Source organism: Pseudophryne corroboree, chromosome 4 (genome assembly GCF_028390025.1).
Source record: "Pseudophryne corroboree isolate aPseCor3 chromosome 4, aPseCor3.hap2, whole genome shotgun sequence".
Classification (NCBI taxonomy): Eukaryota; Metazoa; Chordata; class Amphibia; order Anura; family Myobatrachidae; genus Pseudophryne; species Pseudophryne corroboree.
Genome location: NC_086447.1, coordinates 295,779,960 through 295,800,951, shown reverse-complemented (window position 1 = coordinate 295,800,951; position 20,992 = coordinate 295,779,960). Strand labels below are relative to the sequence as shown.

Genomic DNA, 20,992 nt, shown 5'->3' with positions numbered 1-20,992 from the left:
TTAAGGTTAGGCAGCAGTAGGTAACGGGGGATGGTGGTTAAGTGTAAGGATCAAATACTTACTGGGATCCGTCGGATTTGTGACCTGTTGGGATTCCGCTGTCAGTCTTCTGACTTGACTGTTGGAATTCCGACTGCTGGGATTTTGTACCCAACCCGTTAAAATATGTGTAAACAATGGTAAATGTTTTCTGAATCATTAAAGTCTGATGCAATCGCTTATTAATCAGTAAGTTCTGATGTCATCAAGTAAATGTTCATTACAATTACATAGTATAGGACCACAGAAACAAACACCTACAATCAAGTAGTCCCCTGGCGCTAACCCGATAATTGAATCTAATTATAATAAACGTATATGTCCCAAGAAAAGAATCTGATGCAGCTCACTGTAAAACAGGGGGACCTCTCCACCCCCTGTAAAAAATAGTTACCACGAAAAACAAAAAAAAACACAGACAGCGCTAGCAGATTTCTTATTAAAATACTAATTTATTTGTTTATTTATTCTACTATCATTTAACTTTCAATAAATAACATTATTATTTTACATAGTATAGGAATGCAACTAAATACAATGAGATACAAAAAGTCAAAATGAAGCAGGCGCACTACCAGGTATATTGACTATTCAGTACATAAGTCACCAGTTAAAATATTGGTATTTGAGTTTGGTCAGGCCAGGCTTCCTTTACAGTTTGAGGAAGGACGTTAGTGACTATACCCTCTTTGAGAAGTACTATTTTTCTCCAAATATATTTCAGGATAAATAATCAGAGACAATTCACATTCCCCATAAGGCAGTTATGTGAGGAATGCTCAATAGCCATACCAAAATAACAATATATTTAAGATTACTGTATTTTGTGAGGGTGCTGGGCAGAACATGTTGTCATAATTTCCTTTATCTCCGTGTGTCAAATCGTTAAAGAATATTTTAAGGTGCTAAATGTAAAAAAAAAACAGCTATTTTTTTATTTAGGCAACAATCATATCGTGTTTTATCTTTTCACCCCTGCACTGAGGGAACACCAAGGCATTGTCTTAACGGAAATTAGAGGCTGCAACGTCAAAAACTGCCTTTTGCCTAACTGTGTTATTGCATTGTATATAACAGTACTTCATGTTCACAGGGGTGGTGTGCATGCTACCTCTATACTTCATATTTCCAGAGCTTTCTGTACTTCAACATATCCCCAATTATGTCATACTCCATCCCCAAAGATGTCACAGACATCTAACACTGCAAGGCCACATATCCAAGCTACTGCATTGTGAGAAGATTACAACCACTCAATAAGACAGGAAAGCTCTTGGAGGAAATAAAGATATGAGGAAAAGAAGAAAATCAATAGCATCTGTAATGAATGGTGAGCTGTGTGAGCAGAATTCCCAGCACCCTCACAGAACTAGGTACAGGCAGGAAAAGACAGCAGAAGAGGGAGGGAACAAGATGTCTTTAGGAGATATGCAAGTATGCATTAATACATATTAAGTGTGACAAATACGTTTAAAAAACGTACAGTTTTCCATAAGGATTCACAAGTATTTTTATAAGAACAGAGAAAGAAATTGAAATTGGTAATTTTTCTCTATTATAAGGGATAACAAATGTGTGTACTTTCAAACTCAGGGATTTATAGTAGTAGAACTCTTCACTGTTAGAGGTCAGAGAGGGGAAGATTTAATTCTCAGCTGTGTGCAGTTACAATGTTCAGCTGCTCATATCACGGTAGAATACAAGAGCCCAGCATTGCTAACACTGCACCTCTATGACTTTACTGGTCACAGAGGGTCATCCCCCACCATTCTGGAAGGCACTTCGCAGTCATCACACAGAACTGAATCTCCCCCCACAGAAGGAGCTCTATTTTTACAGCATCTATCAGTAGCTACAAAAGCAGTTACTATTAGACCCATTTCAGCAAGAATCTATTAATATTGACTTGCTCTGGACAGACGACTACTAACCCGTTCAAGACTCCAAGTTACTTGGAGGACCATCTGTGAGGGCGTCATGGGCACGCCGATGAATTTGCATTGTAAAAAAAATATTTACATTTGAACGTTGTTTGTACATTTCACAAAATACAGAATGGAATAAAATAGCTACCAATGGCTGTCGCTGACAGCTGAGGTTGGGAGATTTGTGGGTGGGGTGGGAAATCACACAGTAACACAATTCTCTATTCTGTACCTTGTTAAGAAGTTGATCTGCAGGGAAGTGCTGCCAGAACATTTTGCGGTGTTAAGGAGTTAGTGCAATATGACAGCATAGAGTAAAATAAGATTTTACTTACCGATAAATCTATTTCTCGGAGTCCGTAGTGGATGCTGGGGTTCCTGAAAGGACCATGGGGAATAGCGGCTCCGCAGGAGACAGGGCACAAAAAGTAAAGCTTTTCCAGATCAGGTGGTGTGCACTGGCTCCTCCCCCTATGACCCTCCTCCAGACTCCAGTTAGGTACTGTGCCCGGACGAGCGTACACAATAAGGGAGGATTTTGAATCCCGGGTAAGACTCATACCAGCCACACCAATCACACCGTACAACTTGTGATCTAAACCCAGTTAACAGTATGATAACAGCGGAGCCTCTGAAAGATGGCTTCCTTCAACAATAACCCGAATTAGTTAACAATAACTATGTACAATTATTGCAGATAATCCGCACTTGGGATGGGCGCCCAGCATCCACTACGGACTCCGAGAAATAGATTTATCGGTAAGTAAAATCTTATTTTCTCTATCGTCCTAGTGGATGCTGGGGTTCCTGAAAGGACCATGGGGATTATACCAAAGCTCCCAAACGGGCGGGAGAGTGCGGATGACTCTGCAGCACCGAATGAGAGAACTCCAGGTCCTCCTTAGCCAGAGTATCAAATTTGTAAAATTTTACAAACGTGTTCTCCCCTGACCACGTAGCTGCTCGGCAAAGTTGTAATGCCGAGACCCCTCGGGCAGCCGCCCAAGATGAGCCCACCTTCCTTGTGGAGTGGGCCTTTACAGATTTAGGCTGTGGCAGGCCTGCCACAGAATGTGCAAGTTGGATTGTGCTACAGATCCAACGAGCAATCGTCTGCTTAGACGCAGGAGCACCCATCTTGTTGGGTGCATACAATATAAACAACGAGTCAGATTTTCTGACTCCAGCTGTCCTTGCAATATATATTTTTAATGCTCTGACAACGTCCAGTAACTTGGAGTCCTCCAAGTCACTTGTAGCCGCAGGCACTACAATAGGCTGGTTCAGATGAAATGCTGACACCACCTTAGGGAGAAAATGCGGACGAGTCCGCAGTTCTGCCCTGTCCGAATGGAAAATCAGATATGGGCTTTTGTAAGATAAAGCTGCCAGTTCTGACACTCTCCTGGCCGAAGCCAGGGCTAGAAGCATGGTCACTTTCCATGTGAGATATTTCAAATCCACCTTCTTTAGTGGTTCAAACCAATGAGATTTTAGAAAGTCCAAAACCACATTGAGATCCCACGGTGCCACTGGAGGCACCACAGGAGGCTGTATATGTAGCACTCCCTTAACAAAGGTCTGGACTTCAGGGACTGAAGCCAATTCTTTTTGAAAGAAAATCGACAGGGCCGAAATTTGAACCTTAATAGATCCCAATTTGAGACCCATAGACAATCCTGATTGCAGGAAATGTAGGAATCGACCCAGTTGAAATTCCTCCGTCGGAGCACTCCGATCTTCGCACCACGCAACATATTTTCGCCAAATTCGGTGATAATGTTGCACGGTTACTTCCTTCCTTGCTTTAATCAAAGTAGGAATGACTTCTTCCGGCATGCCTTTTCCCTTTAGGATCCGGCGTTCAACCGCCATGCCGTCAAACGCAGCCGCGGTAAGTCTTGAAACAGACAGGGACCCTGCTGAAGCAAGTCCCTCCTTAGAGGTAGAGGCCACGGATCTTCCGTGATCATCTCTTGAAGTTCCGGGTACCAAGTCCTTCTTGGCCAATCCGGAACCACTAGTATCGTCCTTACGCCTCTTTGCCGTATAATTCTCAATACTTTTGGTATGAGAGGCAGAGGAGGAAACACATACACCGACTGGTACACCCAAGGCGTTACCAGCGCGTCCACAGCTATTGCCTGCGGATCTCTTGACCTGGCGCAATACCTGTCCAGTTTTTTGTTGAGGCGAGACGCCATCATGTCCACCATTGGTCTTTCCCAACGGGTTACCAGCAAGTGGAAGACTTCTGGATGAAGTCCCCACTCTCCCGGGTGAAGATCGTGTCTGCTGAGGAAGTCTGCTTCCCAGTTGTCCACTCCCGGGATGAACACTGCTGACAGTGCTATCACATGATTCTCTGCCCAGCGAAGAATCCTTGCAGCTTCTGCCATTGCACTCCTGCTTCTTGTGCCGCCCTGTCTGTTCACATGGGCGACTGCCGTGATGTTGTCCGACTGGATCAACACCGGTTTTCCCTGAAGCAGAGGTTCTGCCTGGCTTAGAGCATTGTATATTGCTCTTAGTTCCAGAATGTTTATGTGAAGAGACGTTTCCAGGCTCGTCCATACTCCCTGGAAGTTTCTTCCTTGTGTGACTGCTCCCCAGCCTCTCAGGCTGGCGTCCGTGGTCACCAGGATCCTGCGTGGAATCTGCCGAATGGAATTGCTTCGTAAGAAGCCACCATTTTTCCCAGGACTCTTGTGCATTGATGTACAGACACCTTTCCTGGTTTTAGGAGGTTCCTGACAAGCTCGGATAACTCCTTGGCTTTTTCCTCCGGGAGAAAAACCTTTTTCTGAACCGTGTCCAGAATCATCCCTAGGAACAGCAGACGAGTTGTCGGCATTAACTGGGATTTTGGAATATTCAGAATCCACCCGTGCTGTTTTAGCACTTCTTGCGACAGTGCTAATCCCATCTCTAGCTGTTCTCTGGACCTTGCCCTTATTAGGAGATCGTCCAAGTATGGGATAATTAATATGCCTTTTCTTCGAAGAAGAATCATCATCTCGGCCATTACCTTTGTAAAGACCCGAGGTGCCGTGGACAATCCGAACGGCAGCGTCTGAAACTGATAGTGACAGTCTTGTACAACGAACCTGAGGTACCCCTGGTGTGAGGGGTAAATTGGAACGTGGAGATACGCATCCTTGATGTCCAAGGATACCATAAAGTCCCCCTCTTCCAGGTTCGCTATCACTGCTCTGAGTGACTCCATCTTGAACTTGAACTTCTTTATGTACAGGTTCAAGGACTTCAGATTTAGAATAGGCCTTACCGAGCCATCCGGCTTCGGTACCACAAAAAGAGTGGAATAATACCCCTTCCCTTGTTGTAGAAGAGGTACCTTGACTATCACCTGCTGAGAGTACAGCTTGTGAATGGCTTCCAAAACCGTCTCCCTTTCGGAGGGGGGACGTTGGTAAAGCAGACTTCAGGAAACGGCGAGGTGGATCTGTCTCTAATTCCAACCTGTACCCCTGAGATATTATCTGCAGGATCCAGGGATCTACCTGCGAGTGAGCCCACTGCGCGCTGTAATTTTTGAGACGACCACCCACCGTCCCCGAGTCCGCTTGAGAAGCCCCAGCGTCATGCTGAGGCTTTTGTAGAAGCTGGGGAAGGCTTCTGTTCCTGGGAAGGAGCTGCCTGTTGCTGTCTCTTCCCTCGACCTCTGCCTCGTGGCAGATATGAATAGCCCTTTGCTCTCTTATTTTTAAAGGAACGAAAGGGCTGCGGTTGAAAAGTCGGTGCCTTTTTCTGTTGGGGAGTGACTTGAGGTAGAAAGGTGGATTTCCCGGCTGTAGCCGTGGCCACCAAATCTGATAGACCGACTCCAAATAACTCCTCCCCTTTATACGGCAAAACTTCCATATGTCGTTTTGAATCCGCATCGCCTGTCCACTGTCGCGTCCATAAAGCTCTTCTGGCCGAAATGGACATAGCACTTACCCGTGATGCCAGTGTGCAGATATCCCTCTGTGCATCACGCATATAAAGAAATGCATCCTTTATTTGTTCTAACGACAGTAAAATATTGTCCCTGTCCAGGGTATCAATATTTTCAATCAGGGACTCTGACCAAACTACCCCAGCACTGCACATCCAGGCAGTCGCTATAGCTGGTCGTAGTATAACACCTGCATGTGTGTATATACTTTTTTGGATATTTTCCATCCTCCTATCTGATGGATCTTTAAGTGCGGCCGTCTCAGGAGAGGGTAACGCCACTTGTTTAGATAAGCGTGTTAGCGCCTTGTCCACCCTAGGAGGTGTTTCCCAGCGCTCCCTAACCTCTGGCGGGAAAGGGTATAATGCCAATAATTTCTTTGAAATTATCAGCTTTTTATCAGGGGCAACCCACGCTTCATTACACACGTCATTTAATTCTTCTGATTCAGGAAAAACTATAGGTAGTTTTTTCACACCCCACATAATACCCTGTTTAGTGGTACCTGTAGTATCAGCTAAATGTAACGCCTCCTTCATTGCCAAAATCATATAACGTGTGGCCCTACTGGAAAATACGGTTGATTCGTCACCGTCACCACTGGAGTCAGTGCCTGTGTCTGGGTCTGTGTCGACCGACTGAGGCAAAGGGCGTTTCACAGCCCTTGACGGTGTTTGAGTCGCCTGGACAGGCACTAATTGATTGTCCGGCCGTCTCATGTCGTCAAACGACTGCTTTAGCGTGTTGACACTATCCCGTAGTTCCATAAATAAAGGCATCCATTCTGGTGTCGACTCCCTAGGGGGTGACATCCTCATATTTGGCAATTGCTCCGCCTCCACACCAATATCATCCTCATACATGTCGACACACACGTACCGACACACAGCAGACACACAGGGAATGCTCCTAACGAAGACAGGACCCACTAGCCCTTTGGGGAGACAGAGGGAGAGTTTGCCAGCACACACCAAAAGCGCTATATATAACAGGGATAGCCTTATAATAAGTGCTCCCTTATAGCTGCTTTATATATATCAAAATATCGCCATAAATTTGCCCCCCCTCTCTGTTTTACCCTGTTTCTGTAGTGCAGTGCAGGGGAGAGACCTGGGAGCCGTCCTGACCAGCGGAGCTGTGAGAGGAAATGGCGCCGTGTGCTGAGGAGATAGGCCCCGCCCCTTTTCCGGCGGGCTCGTCTCCCGCTATTTAGTGAATCCAGGCAGGGGTTAAATATCTCCATATAGCCTCTGGGGGCTATATGTGAGGTATTTTTAGCCTTTATATAGGTTACATTTGCCTCCCAGGGCGCCCCCCCCCAGCGCCCTGCACCCTCAGTGACTGCGTGTGAAGTGTGCTGAGAGGAAAATGGCGCACAGCTGCAGTGCTGTGCGCTACCTTTAGAAGACTGCAGGAGTCTTCAGCCGCCGATTCTGGACCTCTTCTGACTTCAGCATCTGCAAGGGGGCCGGCGGCGCGGCTCCGGTGACCATCCAGGCTGTACCTGTGATCGTCCCTCTGGAGCTGATGTCCAGTAGCCAAGAAGCCAATCCATCCTGCACGCAGGTGAGTTCACTTCTTCTCCCCTCAGTCCCTCGTTGCAGTGATCCTGTTGCCAGCAGGACTCACTGTAAAATAAAAAACCTAAGCTAAACTTTTTCTAAGCAGCTCTTTAGGAGAGCCACCTAGATTGCACCCTTCTCGGCCGGGCACAAAAATCTAACTGGAGTCTGGAGGAGGGTCATAGGGGGAGGAGCCAGTGCACACCACCTGATCTGGAAAAGCTTTACTTTTTGTGCCCTGTCTCCTGCGGAGCCGCTATTCCCCATGGTCCTTTCAGGAACCCCAGCATCCACTAGGACGATAGAGAAATATAATTACGAGAGAGGCAAAACCGCTGATTGGGACATGATACACGTGAGATGTACAACGCGCACAAATACCGTAACCTGGTAGGCCTTATCTGTGCATTTTAATATACACACCGATGGCACTGCTGACTAAAAATAAGAATTTACTTACCGATAATTCTATTTCTCGGAGTCCGTAGTGGATGCTGGGGTTCCTGAAAGGACCATGGGGAATAGCGGCTCCGCAGGAGACAGGGCACAAAAAGTAAAGCTTTAGGATCAGGTGGTGTGCACTGGCTCCTCCCCCTATGACCCTCCTCCAAGCCAGTTAGGTACTGTGCCCGGACGAGCGTACACAATAAGGGAGGAATTTTGAATCCCGGGTAAGACTCATACCAGCCACACCAATCACACTGTACAACCTGTGATCTGAACCCAGTTAACAGTATGATAACAGCGGAGCCTCTGAAAAGATGGCTCACAACAACAATAACCCGATTTAGTTAGCAATAACTATGTACAAGTATTGCAGATAATCCGCACTTGGGATGGGCGCCCAGCATCCACTACGGACTCCGAGAAATAGAATTATCGGTAAGTAAATTCTTATTTTCTCTATCGTCCTTGTGGATGCTGGGGTTCCTGAAAGGACCATGGGGATTATACCAAAGCTCCCAAACGGGCGGGAGAGTGCGGATGACTCTGCAGCACCGAATGAGAGAACTCCAGGTCCTCTTTAGCCAGAGTATCAAATTTGTAAAATTTTACAAACGTGTTCTCCCCTGACCACGTAGCTGCTCGGCAGAGTTGTAATGCCGAGACCCCTCGGGCAGCCGCCCAGGATGAGCCCACCTTCCTTGTGGAATGGGCCTTAACAGAATTAGGCTGTGGTAGGCCTGCCACAGAATGTGCAAGTTGAATCGTGTTACAAATCCAACGAGCAATCGACTGCTTAGAAGCAGGTGCACCCAACTTGTTGGGTGCATACAGTATAAACAGCGAGTCAGATTTTCTGACTCCAGCCGTCCTTGAAATGTATATCTTTAAGCTCTGACAACGTCCAACAACTTGGAGTCTTCCAAGTCGTTTGTAGCCGCAGGCACTACAATAGGCTGGTTCAGGTGAAACGCTGACACCACCTTCGGGAGAAAATGCGGACGCGTCCGCAGCTCTGCCCTATCTGAATGGAAAATTAAATAAGGACTTTTATAAGATAAAGCCGCCAGTTCTGATACTCTCCTGGCCGAAGCCAGGGCCAGTAACATAGTCACTTTCCATGTGAGATATTTCAAATCCACCTTCTTAAGTGGTTCAAACCAATGGGATTTGAGGAAATCTAAAACTACATTTAGATCCCACGGTGCCACCGGAGGCACCACAGGAGGCTGTATATGCAGTACTCCTTTGACAAAAGTCTGGACCTCAGGAACTGAGGCCAATTCTTTTTGGAAGAATATAGACAGGGCCGAAATTTGAACCTTAATAGATCCCAATTTGAGACCCATAGACAATCCTGATTGCAGGAAATGTAGGAAACGACCCAGTTGAAATTCCTCCGTCGGAGCATTCCGACCCTCGCACCATGCCACATATTTCCGCCAAATGCGGTGATAATGCTTTTCGGTGACTTCTTTCCTTGCCTTAATCAAGGTAGGAATGACTTCTTCAGGAATGCCTTTTTCTTTTAGAATCTGGCGTTCAACCGCCATGCCGTCAAACGCAGCCGCGGTAAGTCTTGAAAAAGACAAGGACCCTGCTGAGGCAGGTCCCTTCTCAGAGGTAGAGGCCACGGATCGTCCGTGACCATCTCTTGAAGTTCCGGGTACCAAGTCCTTCTTGGCCAATCCGGAGCCACTAGTATCGTTCTTACTCCTCTTTGCCGTATAATCCTCAATACCTTTGGTATGAGAGGCAGAGGAGGAAACACATATACCGACTGGTACACCCAAGGTGTTACCAGCGCATCCACAGCTATTGCCTGCGGATCTCTTGACCTGGCGCAATACCTGTCCAGTTTTTTGTTGAGGCGAGACGCCATCATGTCCACCATTGGTTTTTCCCAACGGTTTATTATCATGAGGAAAACTTCTGAATGAAGTCCCCACTCTCCCGGGTGAAGATCGTGTCTGCTGAGGAAGTCTGCTTCCCAGTTGTCCACGTCCGGGATGAATACTGCTGACAATGCTATCACGTGATTCTCCGCCCAGCGAAGGATCCTGGCAGCTTCTGCCATTGCACTCCTGCTTCTTGTGCCGCCCTGTCTGTTTACATGGGCGACTGCCGTGATGTTGTCCGACTGGATCAACACCGGTCTTCCTTGAAGCAGAGGTTCCGCCTGGTTTAGAGCATTGTAGATTGCTCTTAGTTCCAGAATGTTTATGTGAAGAGACTTTTCCAGGCTCGTCCACACTCCCTGGAAGTTTCTTCCCTGTGTGACTGCTCCCCAGCCTCTCAGGCTGGCGTCCGTGGTCACCAGGATCCAATCCTGTATGCCGAATCTGCGGCCCTCCAGTAGATGAGCCTCCTGCAACCACCACAGAAGAGATACCCTTGTCCTTGGAGACAGGGTTATCCGCTGATGCATCTGAAGATGCGATCCGGACCATTCGTCCAGCAAATCTCCCTGAAAATGTTTTGCGTGAGATCTGCCGAATGGAATCGCTTCGTAAGAAGCCACCATTTTTCCCAGGCCTCCTGTGCATTAATGCACTGATACTTGGCCTGGTTTTAGGAGGTTTCTGACTAGGTCGGATAACTCCCTGGCTTTCCCCTCCAGGAGAAATACCTTTTTCTGGACTATGCCCAGAATCATTCCTGGGAACAGCAGACGTATCATCGGAAAACACAGCTGCGATTTTTGGAATATTTAGAATCCACTCGTGCTATCGTAGAACTACTTTAGATAGTTCTTTTCCGACCTCCAACTGTTCTCTGGAACTTGCCCCTTTCAGGATATCGTCCAAGTAAGGGATAATTAAGATGCCCTTTTCTTTGAAGAGAGTCATCTTTTCGGCCATTACCTTGGTAAAGGCCCGGGGTGCCGTGGATAATTCAACGGCAACTTTTGAAACTGATATTGACAGTTCTGTATCACGAACCCGATGTACCCTTGTTGAGAAGGGCAAATTTGGACATGGAGGTAATCCTTGATGTCCAGGGACACCATATAGTCCCCTTCTTTCCGGTTCGCTATCACTGCTCTGAGTGACTCCATCTTGATTTGAACCTTTATGTAAGTGTTCAAAGATTTCAGATTTAGACTATGTCTCACCAAGCCGTCTGGCTTCAGTACCACCATATAGTGTGGAAGACTAATACCCTTTTCCTTGTTGTAGGAGGGGTACTTTGATTATCACCTGCTGGAAATACAGCTTGTGAATTTTTCCCAATACTGCCTCCCTGTTGGAGGGAGCCGTTGGTAACGCAGACTTCAGGAACCTGCGAGGAAAAGATGTCTCGACTCTCCAATCTGTACCCCTGGGATAATACTAGTACGATCCAGGGGTCAACTTGCGAGTGATCCCACTGCGCGTTGAGACTCTTGAGACTACACCCCCACCTAACCTGAGTCCGCTTACACGGCCCCAGCGTCATGCTGGGGACTTGGCAGACGCGGTGGAAGGCTTCCTTTCCTGGGAAGGAGCTGTCTGCTGCAGTCTACTTCCCTTTCCTCTATGTCTGGGCAGATATGACTGGCCTTTTGCCCGCTTGCCCTCATGGGAACGGAAGGATTGAGGCTGAAAAGACGGTGTCTGTTTCTGCTGAGATGTAACTTGGGGTAAAAAGGTTGGATTTCCAGCTGTTGCCGAGACCCCCAGGTCCGTTGGACCGACCCCAAATAACTCTTTCCCTTTATACGGCCATACTTCCATGTGTCGTATGGGATATGTATCACCTGACCACTGTCGTGTCCATGACATCTTCTGGGAGATATGGATCACGCACTTATTTTGATGCCAGAGTGCACATATCCCTCTGTGCATCTCGCATACATAAATATATAATGCATCCTATTAAATGCTCTATATCAATCAAATATTTTCAGTCAGGGAAACCGACCAAGCCAACCCAGCACTGCATCTCCAGGCTGATGGCGATCGCTGGTCGCAGTATAACCACCTTATGTGTGTATATACTTTTTAGGATATTTTTCCAGCTGCCTATCAGCTGGCTCCTTGAGGGCGGCCGTATCTGGCGACGGTAACGCCACTTGATAAGCGTGTGAGCGCCTTATTCATTCCCAACGCGCCCTAACTTCTGGCGGGAAAGGGTATAACGCCAATATTTGCTATCGGGGTACACCCACGCATCATCACACACTTTATTTTATTTTATCTGATTCAGGAAAAACTACAGGTAGTTTTTTCACTCCCACATAATACCCTTTTTTGTGGTACTTGTAGTATCAGAAATATGTAACACCTCCTTCATTGCCCTTAACGTGTGGCCCTAATAAGGAATACGTTTGTTTATTCACCGTCGACACTGGATTCAGTGTCGGTGTCTGTGTCTGTGTCGACCGACTGAGGTAAATGGGCGTTATTAAAAACCCCTGACGGTGTTTCTGAGACGCCTGGACCGGTACTAATTGTTTGTCGGCCGTCTCATGTCGTCAACCGACCTTGCAGCGTGTTGACATTCTCACGTAATTCCCTAAATAAGCCATCCATACCGGTGTCGACTCCCTAGAGAGTGACATCACCATCATAGGCAATTGCTCCGCCTCCTCCAACATCGTCCTCATACATGTCGACACACACGTACCGACACACAGCACACACACCGGGAATGCTCTGACAGAGGACAGGACCCCACTAGCCCTTTGGAGAGACAGAGGGAGAGTTTGCCAGCACACACCAAAAAAACGCTATAATTACATAGGGACAACCTTATATAAGTGTTTCTCCCTTATAGCATCTTTAATATATTTATGTCGCCAATTTAGTGCCCCCCCTCTCTGTTTAAACCCTGTTTCTGTAGTGCAGTGCAGGGGAGAGCCTGGGAGCCTTCTCTCCAGCCTTTCTGTGAGAGAAAATGGCGCTGTGTGCTGAGGAGATAGGCCCCGCCCCTTTTTCGGCGGGCTCGTCTCCCGCTATTTATTGTATTTAGGCAGGGGTTAAATATCTCCATATAGCCTCTGGGGGCTATATGTGAGGTATTTTTAGCCTTATATAGGTTTACATTTGCCTCCCAGGGCGCCCCCCCCCAGCGCCCTGCACCCTCAGTGACTGCCGTGTGAAGTGTGCTGAGAGGAAAATGGCGCACAGCTGCAGTGCTGTGCGCTACCTTTAGAAGACTGCAGGAGTCTTCAGCCGCCGATTCTGGACCTCTTCTTGCTTCAGCATCTGCGAGGGGGCCGGCGGCGAGGCTCCGGTGACCATCCAGGCTGTACCTGTGATCGTCCCTCTGGAGCTTCATGTCCAGTAGCCAAGAAGCCAATCCATCCTGCACGCAGGTGAGTTCACTTCTTCTCCCCTCTGTCCCTCGTTGCAGTGATCCTGTTGCCAGCAGGAATCACTGTAAAATAAAAAACCTAAGCTAAACTTCTCTAAGCAGCTCTTTATGAGAGCCACCTAGAATTGCACCCTTCTCGGCCGGGCACAAAAATCTAACTGGCTTGGAGGAGGGTCATAGGGGGAGGAGCCAGTGCACACCACCTGATCCTAAAGCTTTACTTTTTGTGCCCTGTCTCCTGCGGAGCCGCTATTCCCCATGGTCCTTTCAGGAACCCCAGCATCCACAAGGACGATAGAGAAATACACAATATAGGGTACTAGGTTTAGAATTAATGTAGGTTGTTGATGCCGGCATTAAAATGCTGCCATATCGCCGCAAACGCATGTGCATCGCTCATAATTCAACTGACCACAATGTATTACGATGCTAGGTAATAAACTGTCCTAATTATCTAATGAAACACTGTCATGTAATAATTTAATACTATCACCACACTGGACGTTAGATACCTTCTTCTCTGGAATCAGCAGCTATGAGTGCAGCTGATGAAAATCTACATTATACTTCCAGTGTGAGCCAAATCATTCATGTTTTACACTTTTCATGCATCCCCGAGAGCTATATAAAATCAACGTAGGGTACACTTACTGTCCTCTCCAGGGCAGGGCATTCCGGGTCTCTCAGGAGCACAGGGGAAGACTGTAAGTAGAGACCAGACATTACACATGTACTCATCCTTATTTATAAAAAGTTATCCAAAGTGCATATCATTTCTTAAAATTACCGTTATATAGCCATTAAAATTCTATCAAGATTAAAACAATTCTTCAAAGAAGTCTGTCTCAGAAAAAATAATCGTTCTCTTTATTGATAAATGTGACTTCAAAGATGGTTGCTTCTCACCATGTATTAGCAGCTCAGAGTCTTTATTTAGTTCATACAAGCGGAAAGCTTCTTCCAGCTCCAGTTGTGAGGACACCGTGCACGGATCGCCTGACATTAGAAAAAGACATTTATTATGAGAAAGGGACGTATATTGATGGCAATGGATGATAGTATTTCAATAGATACCAAGCTCTCATATATATATCTATACAGGTTGAGTCTCCCTTATCCAAAATGCTTGGGACCAGAGGTATTTTGGATATGGGATTTTTCCGTATTTTGGAATAATTGCATACCATAATGAGATATCATGGTGATGGGACCTAAATCTAAGCACAGAATGCATTTATGTTACATATACACCTTATACACACAGCCTGAAGGTCATTTTAGCCAATATTTTTTATAACTTTGTGCATTAAAGAAAGTGTGTCTACATTCACACAATTAATTTATGTTTCATATACACCTTATACACACAGCCTGAAGGACATTTAATACAATATTTTTAATAACTTTGTGTATTAAACAAAGTTTGTGTACATTGAGCCATCAAAAAACAAAGGTTTCACTATCTCACTCTCACTCAAAAAAGTCCGTATTTCGGAATATTTGGATATGGGATACTCAACCTGTATATATATCTATATATATCTATATCTATATACATATACACACATTATCCTTATAGTGTGTGTGTGTGTGTGTGTGTGTGTGTGTGTGTGTGTGTGTGTGTGTAGCCACACCCACCACTGATCATCAGCTCCGGGTACTCTTCCAAAACATGTGGGATCCTTTGGCCGAAAGCGTTTATTGTCAAATCCATAAATTCTATACTGTACTAGAATGAATATGATGTTTTAGGTCAGCTGAGCATCTAAACCTTAAACACTTGTATTTCACCAATAAACCGCTTTGCTGATGCTCCCGTTTCAGGTGAGCTTGATGGCACTTTGCCTTCTACACTAATTCAGGAACTCTTAAAATGCGCGGAACACTTCACTCCCTCATCATTCCATTGACCAATTCAGTTCCAATACCAATAGAAGAACTTACATTTGTTTGTATTAAAAAATAAATCTATTCCTGTTTTGTATAAACATTTTGTTACCATATGTTGGCAATTTGCAAGAAAAATCTAAGAAAAAAACAAAACAAAAAATAAAACTAGTAGATGTTAATTGGGTATGTTTTAAAATGTAGTATTTGATTCAGTGTAGAACAGAAAAATTGTATGAACATGTGTTTTAAAACAAAAAAAAATGGACTGTTGCTCTTTTAAATACTGTACATAAAGCAGCAAATATACTCTTTAGGGCATTAAAAGTCTGCTAACCGACTGAGGTGAAATATGGCACACAAAATTAGCACATAAGGCAGAGGAGGCCTTTTACAAGGTAGCATGTAATTTTAACCCTGCTAATGTGACACTGTATCAAATGTCATGTTATAAATCGCACGTGCCTGAAGACATTACAGTCTGCTTCACCAGAACTGTCTGTAATGTCAAAGCCAGGGTATAAACGGATGGAGAAAATCAGATGCATTTGCCTTTCCCACACAGCAGGGACAGAGGCAGATTTTGTGTTGCAGGCGATTAGATTGTAAATGAGCATGGCACTTTCTATTTGTAGTGGAGAGTTTTCTAACTGATTTTCGTAGCAATACAAGAAATATAACAAACGGTGAAATGTAACAAACGGTGAAATGATTACTGACACTGAGTATCGAACTCCTATTACATAAGAGGTTACCAGCTGGTACAGTCCAGAGATGAGTGGTTACAAGATTTTTCATACTATTTGGTGAATTTATTTCTCTGGGTCCTCTTGGACATTAGGGGGTATTATTCAATTGCGGTCGAACTCCAGCGTGAATTCGACCGTTTTTGGATTCGACACAATTAGACAGGCGAAACCCTCCAGCCGGGACCCGAATTCGACACATTCAATAAATAAAGGATTCAACAGTCCCCCTGTCGAAAAACGGACCAATTGACGAATAGTGGGCGGCCTGGATTCGACTTCATGGACATCACAAAAGTGTTCCACCAGCTCCGAGCTCCACTAGTCAGAGAGATAATGCCACAGCCGGGGGACACTTTTATATAGGTCCCTGCGGCCGTGGCATTAAATCCCCAACTAGTCACCCCTGGCCAGGGTACCCTGGAGGAGTGGGGACCCCTTAAATCAAGGGGTCCCCCCCCTCCAGCCACCCAAGGGTCAGGGGTGAAGCCCGAGGCTGTCCCCACCCCCATCCAAGGGCGGCGGATGGGGTACTGATAGCCTTTTGTGACAAAAAAAATAATATTGTTTTTTGTAGCAGAACCACAAGTCCCAGCAAGCCTCCCCCGCAATCTGGTACTTGGAGAACCACAAGTACCAGCATGCGGGGGGGAAACGGGCCCGCTAGTACCTGTAGTTCTACTACAAAAAAAAAATACCCCCAAAAAAACACAACGCACACACCGTGACAGTACAACTTTATTACATTGATGGGACAATGAATTCTGAATTATACCAGGATATGCTATAGGAAAATGTCAGGACATCTGTCCATGAGCTGCATCTTAAGAGAACGTGGGTCATGCAGCATGATAACGACCCAAAGCACAAAAGTCATTCAACCAAAGAATGGTTAAAGAAAAATAAATGTAAAGTTTGGAAAAGGCCAAGTCAAAGTCCTGCCCTTAATTCAAATAGAAATGTTGTGGAAGGACCTGAAGAGAGTACACGGGAGGAAACCCACCAACATAACAGAGTTGCAGCGGTTTTGTATGGAGGAATGGGGTAAAATTCCACCAAGACAATGTTCAGGATTAATCAACAGTTACCGTAAAGGTTTACATGCAGTTATTGCTGCACAAGTGGGTCATACCAGATACTGAAAGCAAAGGTTCACTTACTTTTGACACTCACAGATACAGTATGTGATACTGGATCATTTTCCCCAATAAAAAAAAATTGAGCATGTCTAATTTTTGGTCTCATATGTTTGATTTGGTTCTCTATCTACTCTTAAAACTTGTGTGAAATTCTGAGGTAGTTTTAGGCCAAATTTCAGCACAAATTCTTAAGAGTTCACAAACTATCAAGCACCACTGTATATATTACATATATACTTGCACTAATTACATACCATGAGGTAACATCCTTTACTTTGGCTCTCCCTCCCTGGGTTGCATACTATTGAGGTGGAGTAAGTAATCATTGTATAACAAATATTTTTCTATACAGTTACCAAACTACTCGTCTCTTATTTTCCAACTCATAGTGCCCCCCCAAGTTGAAGTACCACTCAGCTCTCACCAATGTCTTTAGCACATGAGAGCAGGCGTTGGGTATGGAATCCCGGCGGTCAAAATCCAGACCGACAGAATGGCGACAGGGGGAATGCGACAGGGGAATGCCGACACAGGTTCTATTCACTCTCCATGGTTGTTGACACGCAGGAGAGGGAATAGCTGTGGCGCCACTGCCGGCATTCTGACTGTCGGGATTCCGGCATTAGGATATCGACCGCCAGGATCCCGGCTACATCCCGAGAAGAGACAGCAGCATACTAATGTGCAGTAAGAGCCACTATCCTAATCCTCTGGCTAAACTAATTGATATTCTTTTTGTGTGTACTTTCATTGCCGGACAGGTTTTGGCTCAGATCCTGCGCTGACACAACAGGACCCACATCAGAGGAACAGGCAACAGCAGATACCCTCTTTCTATTTATATGCCATGCAGACCCGCTCACTTGTTCAATTATATCTACAGCCATACCATACGGTATATGCCCAACCTCATCTGATCTCAGAAGCGATATAGTATTGGGCATGGTCAGTACTTGAGTGGGGGACCACCTGGGAATACTAGGTGCTGTAGGAACTGAAGGCACATAAAACAAGAAGCAACAGTCTTAAAGGTATTTAACTGGGATGAACTTTCCCTTTAATATATTCTTCTCTTTCCCTCTCCTTCTATTACCTCTATGCAATTTCGGGAATATTGAGGTGGCGCTCAATAACACGCATATACAGTAGCCTTAACAATTTAACATATATACATTTATTGTAAAAGAAAAAATATAAGTAATAACCTCCAGGGACTGGAGTAATAAAAATCAATCACCATATATCGAAATCAGTCATATAAGAAAAAGTTACTTCAAATAGTCCTCCCAGCAAAAATAGCACAGATCCATAGAACTCATGTCTTTTATCTGTATCCACAGACTCGGAGTTAATGGCATCAGGTTCTACAGTGTAACAGGCACAATAAGAATATACTCTTTTGGCACACACTGTGCAAATGAACAAAGATGGGTCTATTCATGAAGCAGTGAAAAGTGTGGGGAAGTGAGCCAGCGGAGAAGTTGCCCATGGCAACCAGCTACTACATATAATTTTATATCACAACACTGACTGGTTGCCACAGGCAACTTCTCCACTGGCTCACTTCTCCACTCTTTTCACTGCTTTATGAACAGACCCCAGAGTATCTCAGTACTACAGTAGAGAAGTAGACGTTCCTTTATGCATAAAATTTATATATTTATGTGCTGTGATTAATGGCTGTGATGTTCAGAGATGTCCAGTTAATCTCTATGCAGCTGCTTCAGTCACCAATCCAGCAGTGAAAGGGTATGATAGATATATCCTCTCCATGACTATAGGGGCCCAAAAATGAATGTAAAGTCAAACAGGTTTCTCACAACAGTGATATAGCGGATATATGTCCGTGCTGTAGTTATAACATCCTATCATCAGCCCACCGGCACCAGTCGTGCAAATGGAAGTAGGGGAACCATGGGCACCATAAGGGGTGAGCAAGTAATCTTCCGACAATACAGAAACAGTTCTCACATACACTGAGAGCAGGTGCACTTCTAAGGGGAGAGGTCTTAAACCTTGGAGAGAGATAAAGTACTAGCCATTCAGCTCCTGTCGTGTTACACGCTGTGTTTGAAGAATGACAGGAGCGGATTCACAGGTACTTTATCTCTCTCCACTTTATCATGTTTCAGGGCTTAGTACATCTGCCCCCTAGTGAGCTCAGTGTCATCCAGTGCTAACTCAGTAACACTGCACAGTGGACAGGCAAAGGTGGCTGGTTGAGCAGTAGCAAACACTAGGAGGTCTTACAATAGCTGATTGCTACATACCCTCTGTACTTTCAATGCATTTCTCCACACACTGGGGGTGGGGGGGGAGCATTGACAAGAAGAGACCTGTGCTGCATACAAAATTGTGTGGATTCGGGGTGAGAGTGGAATGCAAAATGCGGTGCCGTTTTCAATGCCACTGCAACTCGCACCCATCACCTGCAATTGGATTCCTCCCTAAGACTGATGTAATATTGTGGTGGTCTGCCTGCAGTATGACTAGCGAACTGGCCTTGATAAGATTGTCTAAGTAAAATAAAAGTGATCCCCTGAGACTTTAATATAGCCACTATAACTGCAATGATCCGTGTCAGACGTTTAGCCCTACGGTTAAACCGAAAGGCGTCCTGAACTGAATAGAAAAGTTGTGGATTGGATCATGAAGATATGCATCTTTAACATCAAAATTCTAAAACCAGTCCCTGGACTGGACTACTGTAGAGGTGGGTCCAGCAACCCTTCTAAGACCCACATCCCATTGCGAAACCCAACTGCTACAAGAGCCCTGACTCTCTCACCAGAGTCTGGCTGGAGCCATTTTGCAAGTCCTTTGTTCCCCCTTTGATCGTGAAAAGAAGGACCACCTGGACGCAGCTTTCCAACCACTGGAGACTGCCCTGTAATGCAGGCACAACTTGTCTCAAAAGCACTGTTACCACCCATGTTACACTATGCAGTGGCTTTCTCGTACCTGGAAAAGAGAGTGATCAAGGTAACATGTGTACCCCGCTGGGGTCCGAGGGGAACACAGAGACCTGTACATAAGGGTGTATGTTTGCTCTGAGGGGAACAAACCTACACTAAGAGGCCTTGAACTAGGCTTTTTCCTGTGTACCCTGAAAGTCTTCTGTTAATGTCTTCACAGAGGCCCCTTTTGTTAGAACGGTAGAAAATAAATTATATATATCAATGTACACACACACACACACACACACACACACACACACACACACACACACACACACACACACTATATAAGAAGTATGCTTCTGCCATAAGCAGCACCTATTATGCTGCCTACTCATTTCAGGGGCTGAGAAGGGTGAAATTTTATACTTTTACAAGTTATCCTATTAAGTGCTAACATCGCACCATCTGAATAACTCCACAGTGGCAGTGTCTCTGCAATGGGTAAAGGGGAAATACAGCTTTGCAGAGGTGCAACATAAAAATATTTGCACATTCTGTTTAGTGTCATTTGTATTTTGCTGTATTTATAGTCTATGAATAGAGCTGGGAGTATTACAGCCAAATCCTTCTGCTGCATGGTGTGGTCAGTGAGAGTGGGAATACGCGAGGCCAAATTCTGCAGGTGAAACATGCTACCCAAATTACTTTGGCATCATGTATATTATTGGCACTCACACTGCATAGAAGCTTTATAGGCTAAGTGATATTCATTCTTGCCCAGAATTGTGATGCTTTATTTTCATGTAAACCAATGTGGGTTGATCCACATGCTTTCTCTATCTGCTTAGTACACAATCCTCTTGGAATTCAGATCACATAAGCTTTGATGAAGACTGGAGAATGAAAGAAGCTGGGGTTTTTTTTCAGAGAGATGGACTGGTGAAGAGCCTTCTCCCATCCTTTGTTAATCACGTCAGCAAATACCACTAGTTATGGGGAAAGTAACAAATTTCTAGTCATTGTTTCATTTGAATAATTTATATTTGAAAACAAATATAAACAATGAAAATAAGGCCATTCTGTAGACTGAAGCT

At 45.2% G+C, this 20,992-nt stretch overlaps 1 protein-coding gene across 3 annotated transcripts in view; it reads right to left on the bottom strand.

Annotated features, from left to right (window-relative positions):
• PRKCI (protein kinase C iota) overlaps positions 1–20,992 on the bottom strand; it is a 418,248-nt gene that overhangs the window by 139,885 nt on the left and 257,371 nt on the right. For all 3 annotated transcript variants that reach the window (XM_063916222.1, XM_063916220.1, XM_063916221.1), the window contains 2 exons: positions 14,133–14,222; positions 13,878–13,928 (listed from right to left, as the gene is read on the bottom strand). In XM_063916222.1, the coding sequence (XP_063772292.1) occupies positions 13,878–13,928; positions 14,133–14,222 (141 nt within the window). The remainder of the gene's footprint in view (positions 1–13,877; positions 13,929–14,132; positions 14,223–20,992) is intronic.